Genomic DNA, 17,286 nt, shown 5'->3' with positions numbered 1-17,286 from the left:
TTTGTCTACCTCCTAGAAAATGATCATTTAAAACTTTTCTGGGAGCAGGGGAAAGCAAAAGGAAATCAAAGTTATTTTATAACTTTCAACTATGTGATTATATAATTTATTCTAAAAACAACAACACAAAATTTATTCAGGAAAGATAACAATAATGCCAATAAGAATTTTAAATAAAAAGAGAAAATCAAATCTCAAAAACAAATCCTATTTGAATTTGTGTACAGTAAATACTGAAAACTACATACTTTAGCTTTACTTTTGGATGCCTGAAGCAAATTCTAGCATATTTTAAGAAATAACAGTATAATTTTACAGTTGTTTCCACACTGTCATCCAGGAGTTCTCTGGAAATATGATTTGCTCAGCATTTCAACTCTAAAGAAAAACCATGAAGAAGGATCTAAGAGCACAGAACTAAATAGGAATGATGCAATACAGGGGAACAGAAGAAAGGGCCATATGGTGGATATGCTACTGACAGGACTTCCAGGAGAAGAGTTGGCTTTTAAATTAATACTCTATTACAGACCTCAGCCCTTGATTTATTTTCTTAAAAGGAAGGCCTCATGCACTATTTAATAACACAAAGCTCAAAATGGTAAGCTATTTCTGAGATTTTCCTGAATTTTTTACCTGTTTTATCCACCCCACTCAATATTGACTTAGTAGCTCAAACTGACAAAATCAATAATCATTAGGACTCTGAATTTAATAATTAAAAATCCTCAGGGTGGGGCGAGGTGGCTCATGCCTGTAATCTCACCACTTTGGAAGGCTGAGGCGGGCAGATCACTTGAGGCCAGGAGTTGGAGACCTGCCTGGCCAACATGGTGAAACCCCTTCTCTACTAAAAATACAAAAATTAGCCAGGCATGGTGGTGCAAGCCTGTAATCCCAGCTACTCAGGAGGCTGAGGCATGAGAATCACCTGAACCTGGGAGGCAGAGGTTGTAGTGAGCAGAGATTGCACCACTGCACTCCAGCCTGTGTGACATGGCAAGACTCTGTCTCAAAAAAAAAAAAAAAAATCCTAAATTAACTTTGTGTAAAATGTGGCAAAATCTCTAAAAACAGGCACAAATTAAACAACTTCTGATCTTTAATTGGCAGCCTCAGTATAAAATAATGGTTGTAAAAATTTCAACCCACTTACTCATATAGAGTTGAACATTTTTGTTTTGGGTTCATGTCCCATAGCTTCTTATTGCGGACAACATATTCATTACTGTGTTGGTCATAGAGAGCTTCGAATTCTTCTACGTCTTGCCGAAGATGGTCAGGCACTGCAAATGGGCCTGCAGAATCTGAATTTCGATTGCTGGTAAATAACAACAAAAAACACCCAATTTTGTGGATGACAGACCTTTGGTTTATTATTTAACCAGAAGAATGTCTAATTGAAATAAACACAATAATGGCAATATATTGCTCAGCACTATGTTGCAAAAAAATAGCACCAGGGAACCTAGTGTAGAAAAGTTACCCTTCCACAGTTATAGGCAAGAAATATCATATCTGACAATCTAAGTAAGCACTTTCAATTATTTAGTCTTGCTCCAAAGAGCAAAATTCTTAAAACTCCATATTTTAAAAGAAAGTTGCATTAATTATAACTTGTTAAATGACTGAAAGACAAATGAAGATTGTATTATAACTGCTATAAATTAAGTGAAAGTGAGACTGAGACTGGTAAATGGTATTAATCGAAGGTTTTTTTAAGCCAGGTGTGGTGGCTCACGCCTGTAATCTCAGCACTTTGGGAGGCCGAGGCGGGTGGATCACTTGAGGTCAGGAGTTCGAGATCAGCCTGACCAACATGGAGAAACCCCATCCCTAATAAAAATACAAAATTAGCCAGGTGTTATGGCGCATGGCTGTAATCCTAGCTACTCAGGAGGCTAAGGCAGGAGAATTGCTTGAACCCAGGAAGCGGAGGTTGCGGTGAGCTGAGATCACGCCATTGTGCTCCAGCCTGGGCAACAAGAGCGAAACTCCATCTAAACAAAAGTTTCTTTTAAATGTAAGATGTTAGCACTCTAAAAAGATGTAGTAGTTTGAGTGTGGACTCTAAAACCAGGCTGCATGACTTAAATCCCAGCTCTGCTACTTATAAGCTTTGTGTTCTTGGGCAAGTCGCTCTGCACTGTGCCTCAGAGTTTCCTTATCTGTACATTGGACAGAATATAATAGCACTTACCTCCTAGGCGGGATAAGTGGATTGAAAGAGTTTATGTATGTAAACCCCCAAAACAATGTCTGATACATAAGAATCAATCTCAGTAAAGGCTATGCTATGGTCTGAATGTTTGTGTTCCTGCAAAACTCATATGTTGAAACCTAATCACCAATGTGATGGTGTTAGGATGTGGATTCTTTGGGAGGTAATTAGGCTCTGCCCCATGAATGGACTTAGTGCCCTTATAAAAGAGGCCCCAGAGAGTTGCCTTGTCCCTTCCACCATGAGGAGGCACCATCTATGAATCAGAAAGCAGGCCCTCACCACACACTGAATCTGCCAGTACCTTGATCTTGGACTTCCCAGCCTCCAGAACTGTGAGAAATAAATTTCTGTCTGTAAGCGTCCCAGTTTATGGAATATTGTTATAGCAGCCCAAACTAAGACAGGCTATTATTTTAACTTAAAACAATTACCCTACTGAAGGAATCCATGAAAATGACCACGTAAATTTTTAACTGTTCTGATAGCTCCTTTAAGAAATGTGGAAAAAAAAACCATGTTGTACATTTTTGGTTCATAAAGGAATATGATATAAAAAGGTTACTGCTACTCACTAGTTTTATTTCTTAAATATTTGTTTATTGAAAACTCACTTTCGACAACCAGATGGCATTGAAAATCACTAATATATAAGGTGAAAACATAACATCATATACAGCTCCCAAAACAGCTTCCTCTCTTACATCAAAAATGCTAGTAAGTATTAACAGGACATTCTCTTTATTGACTATTTTAAAGAATAATTTCTAGACATTTTTCTATGATTTTCCCACAGAGCCTTGCACATGGTACGTTCTCAATATGTACTTAGTGAATGAATGTCACCAGTGTTGTGACTTTAACACAGTTTGAATGAATTCTTAATGCCTTCTAGTCATGCCATATAAATGTAATCAAGATGGAATTACATCAGGTTGTCATATGCACAGCTTTAGAAAGGAAAGTTAGGGAAATAACACACAAGTTTATATATATTAAATTAACACAACTTATTAAGTAAAGACATTTGAGTTAAAATGAAGCAAAAATTTAAAAATTATACTTACCTATGGTCTTCACTTGAAGTGATGATCTCATTATTAGGAGTTACTGAAGTTGTTCCAGACCCAACTAACATAGGCTGGTTTAACAGACAGAAAAATGACAATGATTTTCTACCTTAAAATTCCATTAAAGAAAAAAAATCATTAAAATTGATGAATGCTTATATAAACACACATACAAATTGCTAATATACAAGATCTATCCAAATTTTCTTATAAACAGGAACACATAGTAATAAAAGTTTCAACAGCCAAAAATAAGCTCAAATTAACATTTAGGATAGTTTCCAATGCTCCAAAAAAATTTAAATGTTACTCAGTTTAAACTTCCATTTTATCTAAACTAAATACATATAGTCAAAGATAAAAATAAAAGTTGTATTGGAACTCCTTAGCTGTTCTCATCCTTTGAAGATCTGCTACTCTCTCACTCCATCCATCCCCCTTTCTGCTCCCCACATACACACAAGAGCCGTGAAGAACCCACAAAAGATTAAAAATTGTGCCCTACTCTGGCACAGTGGCTCACGCCTGTAAGGCCAAGGTGGGCAGATCGCTTGAACCCAGGAGTTCTAGAACAGCCTAGGCAATATAGCAAAACCCCATGTCTCCAAAAAATACAAAAAATTAGCTGGGCATGGTGGCATAAGCCTGTCATTCCGGCTACTCAGGAGACTGAGGTGGGAGGATCACTTGAGCCTGGGAGGTGGAGGCTGCAGTGAGCCGTCATTGTACCACTGCTCTCCAGCCTGGGCAAGAGAAGGAAACTCTGTCTCAAAAATAAAAATAAAAATGCCCTACTTATCTCATGGGCTTGGAGGAGAGCCTTTGGTGAGAGGAAGGAAGGGATTCTATCAATCCTGGGACTGTCATAATGATTAGTATTCATCATTTTTAGTTTAAATATGTTATCTATTTTTTGAGACTTATTTATTTTTTGGGACATTACGACACTTTTTTTTTTACTCAGAAATATCTAAAAAAATAAAAAGGACAATAAAGAATATGAGTGTCAAGACTTGCTATTATATAATATGAACCTGGAATTTCTTCAAAATGTAGAAGACTGCCAAAACATCTTTAAGTCCTAGAAAGTCTTTCTCTACAAATGTTTCAAAATATCCCAAGAATTGCTCAATTCTAATGTATATGTCTAACTAAGTATTTTGGAGAGTTTAGACAAGAATTAATACAGAAAATACTCCATACCTTTGAATCCTTTGGCTTCTTTTTCTTGCCTTTGTTTTTCACCTTGGTTGAACTAAACTAAAAAATGGGGTGAAAAAAATCAGTGAACACTCAAATAACAGCATTATCAAGCTCAACATAAAGAAACCATATTGGTTTTCACAGACTAGCCATAAGTTAAATGTACATAAAATGTTTAACAAAAATAACCCTGCACTGTATCAGCCCAAGTGCTATGATTTATAATAGAAAACAAACAAAATTTAATAATACCTAATGTTATAACTAAAATTAAATTGTTCCAACATTTGTATCTTATTTTCCACAGGGTTGGAATGTTATTTCAAGTAATTAATCAGACTTTTAAGTAATTCCAGTTATATGCCATAATAGTATTTTTATTATTAATATATTTCTTTTACTAAGCCAAACTAGACATTCTGCACCTGACCAGACACTGGGGCACAAATAGTGAATAAAGAAGCCTTCAGCTCCTTATGGAGTATTTCAGCTGTGTTTCCCTGCTTAGCCGGGCAAAATTTGATGGAGCAGATTAAGACAAAATTTCATATAGATAGATGATTTGCTCCTGAAAATCAGTAAACGGGCATCTTTCTCTGAAAACTGCCACAATGCTGTGCTTTTCTCTGTGTACTCACTTTCCTAAACTGAAGAATTTCTGAAGAATGAATAAAAGGCAACTGCAAACTACTTAGGAAGACAACTCTGGAACTGTTTTAACTTAAACTCAATTTAGAGCCACTCAAAACAAAGTCCCTTTGTTTTCCTTCTAGGACAAAACATTAAAAGTTCAGTTATTAAAGACAACTTTTCATTTTTATGCCAGGAGATGAAGAACTCTTCCTTTCTTAATTAGAATATTAATATTTATCAGCTCTGAAACTTTATAGAAATTGTCTAATTTAAGCCTCATAGTTTGCTGATTATTGCTCCAATTCCGAGAGGAAAACTGGCAGTGACTTTCTAATGAAATAGTACGTACTACCCAGACATCCTTTTAATGTGGTTCTTGAATGCTGGCTGTGATGTCAATAAACACTGGCCTGGGGCCCCCTCTAGTCCTTGGTTTAACATAGATTAGAACGTAAGATTTCAAGTGATCAAGTAACTTACCGGTGCTTCACCACTATCTTGTTTCCTTAACACAGTACAGCGGCTGTCTGTAGGAATATACAGATGGTTTTGTGAGGAAACTAAATATTTACATTTCCATATAATACACTAAAGCCTTAAAACAACTCCTCATACTACTGGCAGAGGCCATGTTCTATTCCCTATTTGGCTTTGACACAACTGTGGTTTAGAAACCAAGGGCAAAATGGCTGACTAAACAGGAAACCAACTACAAAGAACCATAAAACTTCAATCTGATTCAGCATAATGTTGAGTGCCTTCTAGGTACCATCTATGCTAGTGCTGGGAATAGAGATGCACAAGACAGTCCCTACCATTGATGAACTCCTGTTCTACCGCCAGAAAGACAAACACACAAACTCCTGTAACCCAGCGTGCTAAGTACCACGTGAAACACAAGGCAACAAAGCTCATGACGGATTCAAGTCTGAAGTCTGCATGGGAGAGGCCCACAGGAGGGGCAAGGAGGACTCTGAGGAAGAGGGGACATTTAAGTTACTCTCGAAATGAACAAGCAAAGGGGTGGGGCATGGCTGGGGGAACTACGTGAGCAAAGACAGGAGGCAGGAAAGCACAAGGCAGGTTTGGGCACAGTCAGAAGTGGGGTGTGTGCTCAGAGACAGAGGATGATGATGAACCCAGACCCCAGATGATGTGAACTTAATTTGTAAGTAAAACTAAACAAATGTTTCCCAAATTGAATAGTTAACAGAATCAGACAGATGTTCTAGAAGAGTCACTAGCTGCAATATAAGAGGAAGATGGAAGAGTGGGAGATTCTAGAGGCATGGAGTCCAGTTTGGAGGCTACTATAGTAGTCTAACTATGGAAAGACAACTAAGGTCCTGGCCTCGGGAAGTGGGGTGGACAGCAAAGGACAGATCAAGGACAAAGCTCATTTGGATTGATGACAAACAAGTTATACTCTTAATACCAAAAAGAAAGAATTGAGACTAATTACAGAATTTCCTGTTTAAATACTAGATATACAATGTTACTGACTGAGATAAATTGAGGAAAAACAGATCTCTGAAGATGTGATAGGTGGGTTCAGTCATACTGCTTTAAGGGGCTCTTTGGCTGTCTCATAGAAATACCCTAGGGGATCATGCATGAAGAGGTCAGGGAAAAAGTCGGGGCTCTCAATTATCACAGCACTCGTGACATTGTCAAACACTCTGATCTACAAGATCAGTGGATTTCGAAAAGTTTTAAGAAATATAACCACTCTTTTAAATGAAGAGATAAAACTGAAAATGTTTGGGGTGAAGGTGGAAGGCAGAGCTACTGGACTTGAGAATCCATTGAGATTGCCAATAATTTGGTTAGTGGCTTCTGACCTCATGACTAGAAACAGAGAAACAGTGGCAGCTGGAAGTGCTGTGTATTATATGTAGAGAACACAAGTTAAAGGACAAATGTCCGCTGAGAGGGAATTGTGTCCTTTTTAGTTGTCTTGTTTTGTGATCCAAACATGCATCAGGTTTTGTAAGCTCAGTCCCGGGACAGCATTTTATTACCAGCAGCGGCAAACTGATGGCAATAAATTCAGGCTATCAAGTAGCATGTCACCTTCAGTCATGAAGCAGTATCCTGAAAAGATAAAGCCATCTGTATTTGAGTGTGCTCTTTTCTAAGAACTTTTGTTGTCAAAAGTAAGCTTTCCGCTTCCTTATATGCATTGGAACTTTATCATCTGTGACACCATTGTACAAGGCCAGACCTTTTAATGCACCCTTTAAAACAAACAGCATGACATTTAAAAGTCTAACTCCTAACAACACATAAAGGAGACTTCTGATTCTGAGGGACTTGGGGATTATCATAATATGTTCATATAGTATGAAAGGTAAGAAATTATTATTTAGAATCTAGGAATATTATAATTTTTAAGTAAAACAGGACCACACAAGTCACTGCCTCCAAATCATCTCATTTTAATGTGAGGAAATGAAGATCTAAGAGAAAAGAAGGAATTAGCTGCTAGCTAGCTAGTTAGTTCAAGCTGGACTCCATGCCATTACCCAAATAGGGCCCCCAATTCCAAATAAGCCCTGACACCCAGCTTTCTAATTCCATTTTCACGTTCACAGCCCATCTGAGACTCTACCCCTGCACCACAGCTTTCCTCTCTCCCAGGGAGAAAGAAAGTGTTGGGTCCTTCCTTTGATGCCCTTGGCACTTTCTCTGGCCCTCCCTTATTGAGCTTACTACCATGTTACTGTTATTAGTGCATGCTTCTTATTCTCTTTTCTAGAACACAAGGTCCTCAAGGGTAGAGACAAGTGTAAGCATTTTTGAATTCCTTCTCAACACCCATCACTGGACCCACAAGGTTTTTAATGAACTAAACTAAGGAAGAAGCTGTGCCACAACCTACTTTTCCTGACCCCCAGTTCTAGGCTCTTCCCATTAAAACATCCTAGAATGCTATCCATTCCAGGTTCTGCAAACATCACCTACTTCTGCAGGCCAATGTTTTCTAAAATGCTATAAATCAAACCACTTGCTAATAGATTCTGTCAATGTAACATGCAATCTTTCCCATGGTGCTGTGAAAATATCTAAGACAGGAAGAACATTGTGTATTGTTAGCATAACATACCCACATTTGAGTACCTCTTTGACTGATAAAGTAAAAAAGCTTCATGATATAAAAAAATTGCTACTGTTAATCACTAACTTCCCCACATAAACTGGTTGTACCATAATAATTTTCACTATTTTCTTTGTTATATATTTAAACAAGCTAGGTCCTTCACAGATTTTTTTCCCCTTAAGATTAAATGTAATATAAATCTAAACTCAGTCCACATACCCATTATATCAAAGAATTCGTCTAAAGCACTATGCAATGCTGGGAACTTGTCTCTGTGTTCTTCTAGCAGCCATATTAAACAACGGGCTTCCTTCAGTGATGCTAGCTCAGAGAAATAATCAAGTTGCTTTCCTTCTATAGAGTCTAGTTTGTGACCATATTTCTCATTCCAGAGGAAAGTCATGATACTAAAATCAAGCTGTTTAAGAGATGCTCCATAACGAGAAAAGAAAGTTCCTGTGGCATCTAAGCCTGTAATAAAAACAAAACCCAAATCAGAAAAGGAGGGAAATTATTTACTGTAAAATCACATTCAGTTTCACATCTCTGAAAGCAGCTGACTATAGTTTGCTTATATTCTCAGCAAAACCATTTAAATAGTTGAGAACAGATTCGTTCAAGCTATTAGGCATTTTAGAAAGACCATTTAACATTGTTAGGCTAATTGTAATAATTCTTGTCTATTAGATTTGAATAATGTGGGCCAAAGCCTTCTACTATCATAGTTACCTTTATTAGACCTAGGAGATGAAAGCATGGCATTAAATTCCTTTAAAAATATAACAATGAGGCCAGGTATGGTGGCTTAGGCCTGTAACTCCAGCACTTTGGGAGGACAAGGCTGGAAGATCACTTGAGGCCAGGAGTTCAATACCAGCCCTGGCAACATAGCAAGATCCGTCTTTACCCAAAAAAAAAAAAAAAAAAAAAAAAATTAGCCAGGCATGGTGGCAAATGCCTGTAGTCCAGCTACTTGGGAGGCTGAGGTGGGGGGATTGCTTCAAGGCTACAATGAGCTATGATGGCGCCACTGCACTCCAGCCTGGGTGATGGGGCAAGACCCTATCTCTTAAAAAAAAAAAAACCCAAACAATGTTTTCACTAATTCATAATGACTTTCATTCCAATTAGTATAAACTAGCAAGATTTTATGTTTCTTTATATGGATTCCATAGTAATAAAACATCAACAACATGCGAAATCTTCCCAAATGTGTCTAAAAGAGGAAACAGGTAAACCCATTCCCCAACACCTAAAATAACATTCCTTAGTCCCCAAAATGTGGGTCCTCACCCCCCTCTACAAAAATCAAGGTGGTCAGTATGCCTACTTTTATTCTCCACTCTCCAAATTAGAAAACAGGGTGACTGCAATCTCATACACACTCCTACTGAAACGACGGTGAAGCCCCACTCCTGATGAACAGCCAGCAAAAAGGAGCTCTGTCCAATTTCTCCATCATGCCTCTAATACAAAACGGTCACTTCTTCCGAGGGCCTTAGTCAACAAACGAGGTCAACAAATGAAGCAGAGATTGCTCAGAGTCAAAATTACCCTAGACTGCTTGCTTCTAGATTAAAGAGTTAGCTTTCAGAGATCATGTTGCAGGAAAATTAGGATTTTTAAACACCAGAATAAGGGACCATGTAGAATACTCACACAATAAAAGATTTATGAGAGCCCAATGAAGAAATAGCACATTCCCGTTCCCTATCCACGTCAGAGCTTGTGCTCAGTGAGGGGAATGCAGGCAGGCAGTGTTCACTATTGAAATGTTAAATTTATCTCACTAGTGCTCTATTATTTCTCTCTCTCCCTCCTTCCTTTCCTCTCTCTTTTCCTCCATCTTTTGCTGAACATAAAAATTGACCTCTCTTTATGTTAAATATGTGCATGATGTAAGTCCACCCAATAGCCGTTTCATGAGAAGTAAAATTCCAGGAAATGAAAACTGCTTTACTTGTTAAGTAAGTGTACATTTTACTTCAGGACTGTAGTAACAGCCTTATTAATTAACATGCTTGAACTCATTTCACAACTTTAAATAAAAATTGCTACTTTAAATAGTATACATATATCCTTATTAAAACAATACCTTTAATCTTCAGAATAAACATGGTTTATATTGGCCGGGCGCGGTGGCTCATGCCTGTAATCCCAGCACTTTGGGAGGCCGAGGCGGGCGGATCATGAGGTCAGGAGATCGAGACCATCCTGGCTAACATGGTGAAACCCCGTCTCTACTAAAAATACAAAAAATTAGCCGGGCGTGGTGGCGGGCACCTGTAGTCCTAGCTGCTCGGGAGGCTGAGGCAGGAGAATGGCGTGAACCCAGGAGGCGGATCTTGCAGTGAGCCGAGATCGCACCACTGCACTCCAGCCTGGGCAACAGAACGAGACTCCGTCTCAAAAACAAAACAAAACAAAACAAAAAAAAACCATGGTTTATATCAAAAGACATGTTCACCCTTTCCTGCCAGTGAGCTGGAGGGCTCAAGTGCTGCATTTACCTAAATGAACAGTGGCTGGCAGTCTTGACCGTGTAGCATAACCCAGGCAAACCTACTTCTCCAGTCCTGAGTATCTCCTAACGCATGTTAAAGCAAGCAATAACTTTATAATTTGCTTACTGGATACTCACTAGTGACAATCTTGTCACTTAAAAATAACTTTCCGGGATCACAAATCCATGAGGATCTATGCTTAAAGCAGGCATGCTCAGCTGTCTAACTATGCCAGGCTTACTGCCATCTTACATTGTCTCTTCTGGCAGAAACTGACCAATATCTTCTCTGAAACCCTAGAATTCTAATAGCCCCATGTTTCTAAACATTCAAACAGGTGGGGACGGCTGGCAGAGACTTGGCAGGCCCTACTCTGTGGTCTGCTGCTAAAGGCCCTGCCTTTTTCCTGTGGCTTTCTTTAGCCTCTTATCTAATAGCTGCTGACTGAATAAACTATTGTGCTAGGCCAGTTGCTATCCAGTCACTAAGATAAATAGTGCCCTGGTAGGTGCCCAAAGCATCCCTACCTCGTGTTACACAACAACTGTATCTGCAGCTGCCTTCTGCAGTCCTGCATGGCTTTAGGCAAAGCGCCTGCTTTGGGGGAGGGCAGGGGGCTTGCTCACTCTTCCCTTCTCCCAGCCAAGATACTAAAGTCAGAACACAGTACAGAGTTACATAATCCTGTGATTTACCACAGCTCAGTCCAACCCTAGGATATGTTTCTCTTAATCTCTAGATACAGATTTGCCTTAGGTGACCCTGAGCAATTAGTCTCATCAACTCTTCCCTCTAAATTTTTCTTCAAATAATCTGAATTATAGATTTGTCTTCTCAACACAGCTCCTGAGCAGGGGGCAGACTCCAGGATGTGGTATTTACCATGGTTGTGCCTAGTATTCACACATCTACACATTTACAAATAGTTTAGTCTAATATAGGTCTGGATTTCTTTACTGACTGGTCTTTCCTTAGATTGCACCTTTTGAAGAAGTATACTGTAACCTACCTTTAAAATAACCTAAAAATTGTGGTGTGTGTGTGTGTGTGTGTGTGTAATAGTTTTTCTGTTTTTTAAAGGCCTTCATATATTTAGTTCTTTTTTTAAAAAATTCTTTTAGAGACAGGTCTTGCAACATTGCCAGGTTGGTCTCAAATTCCTGAGATTAAGCAATCATCCTGCCTCAGCCTCCCAAGTAGCTGGGCCTGGAAAAGTATTCTTAACCATACAAATTTATAGTCCTGAATTTAAAGTTATAACTTATATGACAGGAAAATGAAAATGACTCAGAGACCTACACTTTTCTTTCCTATTAAAGTATATTGCTCTGGAATATAAAGGGACACACCAAAGCTATTAAGTTTTTGGATCCAGGCAGCTAATTTGGGCTCCACTTCTTTAAGCTCACTCAAAACATGCAGAAATATTCTTGTCTTTACTCTGTTCTTTTCTTGAATCAAGTGATGAATAACATAGTCCACTGCTTCATTTAGAAAATTTCTGCTAGAAAAACAGGTTGTATAGTCTTCTGTGCTCAAAACTTTCCAAGAAAGCAATTCTTTGAGAAGCGTGGCTGTATTCTGTATGCCGGATTTAATCTTGTCAGCATACTGCTTTATACACTGTAGAATTCTGTCATCAAGGAACTGACAATGCTGAACATTGTCTACAGTTTCTAAGGATAAATAACAATGGTTAAAGTGATAAATAGGACTAATTCACAATTATATAAACTTAGAAATAATGTAAAATTACATAATATAAAATATGATTCAGATTGATTATACTGTTTTACTAAACAACTCAAGAAACTTTAATTAGAAATATAAACATTTAACAATATTTTGAAAAGACATGAAAGTGCACACTAAAATAAACATATCAAAAGTAAGCATTTTATACCCTTCATTCTGAACCATTCATGTAGCAGCATTTAAAACAGTTCCTCTAGGCTGGGCGTGGTGGCTCACGCCTGTAATCCCAGCACTTTGGGAGGCTGAGGCGGGTGGATCACGAGGTCAGGAGACCGAGATCATCCTGGCTAACACGGCGAAACCCCGTCTCTACTAAAAATACAAAAAATTAGCCAGGCGTGGTGGCGGGTGCCTGTAGTCCCAGCTACTTGGGAGACTGAGGCAGGAGAATGGCGTGAACCCGGGAGGCAGAGCTTGCAGTGAGCCAAGATTGCGTCACTGCACTCCAGCCTGGGCAACAGAGCAAGACTCCATCTCAAAAAAAAAAAAAACAAAAAAAACTTAGTTCCTCTAAAATACGGCCACTTCCTTCAACAATCCTAACCCAGCTTCATCAACTACCTTAAATTTATATACAATAAATATATTTAGTCATCAAGCATAGAAAGTTAAAATACAATCTCTGAAAGGTTTTTCAGTGGGAATACAATCTCTGAAAGGTTTTTCAGTGCTCTTTACACCAACCCAATTCTGTCTTCGAGTAACAGAAGACAGTGATAGTATTAAATTATTAACTGAAATCTTTATTTCAATTCAATAATGATGAATATAAGGCCCAAAAGATGCTTATATTTATACTTTTAAATAAGAGTGTATTATTCCTATCATGCCTTTGGCTTCTGCATACCTTTCTGCTCTTCTTTTTTGGGTGGATTACTTTCTCTTAAGTCCTCCTCCATTCTTTCTTGTGCTAATTTTTTTGCTTCTTTTTTTTGGATCTTTCTCTTCAATTTTTTATCTTCTTTCAGTCTTAGTTTCTCTAGGCTGATAAACATTTACAATCAGTGATAACTCAGTGAACTGTTTTCCTTTGACTATCGTAGAAACCATCTTCCAAGCAATACATTAGAAGTTTTCCTTTTTAATCAGAGCCCGGCCTACATCTTCCATTCAATATAAGAAACTGTCAGTATTGTCAAAATAAGGGTACTTGTTTCATGAAAACAAAAACCTCAATGATTAGGTGATGTCTAAGGATGCAGTCTACAGATTGTATAGATGTCACTTCCATGTATGTAAGTTACTTCATAGGGTAAACAGAAATAGTACAAATTACTCTGCAAAATAATTCATGTAAACTCTCATTTCTAAGAAAGGTCCCATAGTAAAATATAGTTTTCACATCTCAATAATAACCCACAACACTATAATTTGGTTGATCTGGTTACAATGAATTCTCTCCAACAAATAATTCTGTTCATCTTTTCTTTTGCTTTTTCTTGGTCACAAATGATAAAAAAAAAAAAATCACTTCTTAGAAAGAAAAACAAGAAGCAGGACCAAAAAGAAAAGAAAAAAGAATCTGAATTATTTGGTCTAAACAAAAAGCTATAGAGAAGTAATAATTTAGACAGTACATTGAGTATTTCAGGGTAAAAAATAGTCATAGGTTCAAAATGTTTATTGAAGAGAGATAAAAAGAAAAATATGCTTTTGGAATTAAAGTTTCAACAACTGAGAGCAAACTGTATAGTTTTTATATAAATGCCAAATCTATTAATCAAACATGTAATTTCACAGCATCAAATGTTATAATTTTACTTGTAAATTCAACCACTAGATAAATAATTCTGAATCAAGTTTTTAGTATTTAATCATTCTAGGCTAGTTCTCTTTAAGTTTTAATTTTCCGCAAAAATCATTTTAAAAAACACTTATTTGGATATATGTATACACAGCCAATTTTTTAAAAGGCATAATTTAGAAATCTGCATTTAATAGAATTACATGCTAAGAGACATCATCAAACCACTGATTGATTGTTAAAAATCTTACCTAGAACATTTCTGTTTCAGAATAGGTCTTGGAGGAACCTTTTCTTTTATGACCTTGTGTTCAAACTTTAAATAAAACAAAGACATCCAAAATTTGTCTCATACTCCCATGACATAAAACACAAAACCACAAGTAACAAGTATTTCAGAAGCACACGTAATGTTCAGTTTGATAGAGAACAGTGATGATGTTCTGACCCAGACAAAAGCCCAGAAAGCTTTAGCAAAATAATTTACTGAAGAGGAACAAGAGGGTAGACACACTTGAGGAAAAAGTTTTTAAAAAATTAAGAGTAAGCAGACGATCTAATAAAGTGTAAATATTATTACAACTACCCACTCCTGCCACTCCCATGTCATGAAGTTAAAGGTAATCCCTCAAGACGCTCTTCCCCCTCCCTAAAAACCTGCACACCCACTACTGCCCAAAAGTTTACTGAGAGTAAGAAAATGAAGTTATCAAAAACAGTAAAAACAGTAAAACTAAGATATAAAAAGCCTCCTTTTCCTATTAAGAAATAAAAGAATATAAGAATGCTTTCATTACAATGAAGCATTCTCACATCCAAGTATTTCCTATATTTTCTTAAATGAAGTAATTGTTTCTTTCCTGGAAAAGATCCAAATTACATGATATCTACAAATTCAAATCATGTTTCAAAAGGTGTAAACATTTTGGTTATCTATCTAACAAAGCTTCCCCTTTATTACTTACTTCACATTTAACTTCACCACCACTGCTGAAGATGATAATCTTAGAAATGACACCTTCACAGTCAGGGGTAAGACATATTCCTTGTAGAAAATCCTATTTGATTAAAAAAAATAAAAAATAAAAAAATTAACAAGAAAAATGTTATGTCTAGGGGGGATAAATCTATACATGTATACTATTTTTACCACTAGGAACAGTCAAAATACGGACTAAAACCATCTTCAGGGAAGTGGTGAAAATCCTTACTCATTGCCATGTGAATTTTAAGGCTTCCGTGTAGGAAAAATATACTTTCAGGTGTGGGTCTGACCATGTGACTTGTTTTCATCAATGCAAAGTGACCAGACATGACATACACATGTCTAGACAAAAGGTTTAACAAACACTTCATAGACTGGACATTGTTCTTTTTCCTCTGACACAGGAAGATGTTCCAGAAAAGGGTCACTCTTCAACTTAGATTGAGAAACGAGGAATAGAGCCACACAAAATAAAGCTGCTACAGCCCAGTCCCAGCCAACAACTGCAGAACTGCAGGACAAGTCATGTAAGCAAAAAACAAACTTCTCTGATGTATGCCACAAGATATTTGGGTTGTATTACTTCAGCATATCCTAGTGAAAGCTGACTAATTTACAGAGCGTATTTAAAATGATGGGAATTGTTAAGACCACTAAAAGAGGGTATATCACTAGAGAAACTCAATTGAGGTAAGACAAAGACATAGCAGAAGTGACTCAAAGGTGACAGTTATTTACTCATATCATTATACTGTTAATTAATTATGTGAAAATGTACAAAATGTGAGAATTTATTTCTACCAAACTTTAATAATTGCTATTGTTAACAGATGCCTAGTACAACTGCCTCATTCTTTCCCCAATAAGAACAGTGATCTGCATAAGCCTAAGAAGTGTAGGAAAAGGTCCATAGTTTCTATAGATCAGAAACAAATTCTATGAATACAAATAAGATTGTAATACTGTGACTTCCCTCAAAATATGTCTACTTAATGGTAATTAACATCATTATCCTGGTAATAAGAAAATCCCTGGTGAGAAATGGCAGCTTAAAATTGAATTTGATCCTTCTTCCCAACATAAAAAAAAATTGTTTTGAGTTGACTTCTTAGTACAAATTACCTCATCAAATTTTGGTTTTGAAATCTCTAATTCTACATCAAAACTTTCAAGTGGGGCCTGGCGCAGTGGCTCATGTCTATAATCCCAGCACTTTGGGAGGCTGAAGTAGGATCACTTGGGTCAAGGAGTCTGAGGCTGCAGTGAGCTACGACTGCACCACTGCACTCTAGCCTGGGCAACACAGTGAGATCCGTCTCTTTAAAAAAACAAAGCCTCTATGGTTAATGCCTTTATGATTGTCCAAATAAAAAAAAACTTGATTTTCCACTTTATTATTAAAGTTATAATTTAAAACTTTCTAATTATGTGCAGAATGTTCAGGAAGGAATTCTTGGGGGAAAAAATTGACATACAATAAGTATACTGAAAAATTCAGACTATCCTGTTATGCTTTACCTTGTCAATTTTATCATTAAAGGTTGTAGTTTTTAACTTCTTCCAGCAATTCATGTGAAATTCTATTTTACAGTACTGGCAACAGCTGATGCGTATAAAACCCTAGGGTTACAAAAAAATTTTTCAATTAACGTTTTAAAGATGTCTCTGCACATTCACTCACTACAACATACATAAAGACAAACAGAGAGAGCTTGACTAACATATTTATTTCCACAGCATAAAGTTGCATTATTCTTTATAATATATCAAATATTTTATAAACATTATTTCATCTGATTTACTAACCAGGGACATTGGAACAGTAGGACAAGGGCAGCTACTAGCTTCTTGAATAAACCAGTATAACTCAATTAAGTGCCAGACTTATCTCAAATTTAGGTCTCTAACAGCTAATTCAATGATCACAATGACCTTTAGATTTGGGACTCAAATTTTATGAGAGATCAGAATTGCAACAAATCAGAGGTAACAATCTCACTTTGTTTCCTATCCTCCTACGGTAGATGGAAGAGGAAAAGGAACGAGCCAGCCTGCCTTCTCAGGTCACTAT

At 37.1% G+C, this 17,286-nt stretch overlaps 1 protein-coding gene and 1 long non-coding RNA gene across 23 annotated transcripts in view; one reads left to right on the top strand and one right to left on the bottom strand.

The window, feature by feature from the left end:
• TTC3 (tetratricopeptide repeat domain 3) overlaps nt 1-17,286 on the bottom strand; it is a 130,780-nt gene that overhangs the window by 42,978 nt on the left and 70,516 nt on the right. For 20 of the 21 annotated variants that reach the window (XM_063720888.1, XM_054542501.2, XM_024239257.3 and 17 more), the window contains 10 exons: nt 16,734-16,835; nt 15,196-15,288; nt 14,482-14,546; nt 13,334-13,470; nt 12,081-12,407; nt 8,447-8,698; nt 5,608-5,654; nt 4,495-4,551; nt 3,289-3,362; nt 1,157-1,321 (listed from right to left, as the gene is read on the bottom strand). In XM_063720888.1, coding sequence (XP_063576958.1) covers nt 1,157-1,321; nt 3,289-3,362; nt 4,495-4,551; nt 5,608-5,654; nt 8,447-8,698; nt 12,081-12,407; nt 13,334-13,470; nt 14,482-14,546; nt 15,196-15,288; nt 16,734-16,835 — 1,319 coding nt within the window. Of the gene's footprint in view, nt 1-1,156; nt 1,322-3,288; nt 3,363-4,494; nt 4,552-5,607; nt 5,655-8,446; nt 8,699-12,080; nt 12,408-13,333; nt 13,471-14,481; nt 14,547-15,195; nt 15,289-16,733; nt 16,836-17,286 lie in introns of those variants that run through there. The other variant, XM_024239258.2, reaches the window with a different exon arrangement.
• Nucleotides 1-17,286, top strand: part of LOC103888893 (uncharacterized) — a 63,241-nt gene that overhangs the window by 28,770 nt on the left and 17,185 nt on the right. For both annotated transcript variants that reach the window (XR_008517316.2, XR_008517315.2), the window contains one exon: nt 15,620-15,742. This is a non-coding gene — a long non-coding RNA (uncharacterized LOC103888893). The remainder of the gene's footprint in view (nt 1-15,619; nt 15,743-17,286) is intronic.

Source organism: Pongo abelii, chromosome 22 (genome assembly GCF_028885655.2).
Source record: "Pongo abelii isolate AG06213 chromosome 22, NHGRI_mPonAbe1-v2.0_pri, whole genome shotgun sequence".
Taxonomy (NCBI): domain Eukaryota; kingdom Metazoa; phylum Chordata; class Mammalia; order Primates; family Hominidae; genus Pongo; species Pongo abelii.
Note: the sequence above shows the minus strand (reverse complement) of the source record. Positions and strands in the feature narration are given on the sequence as shown.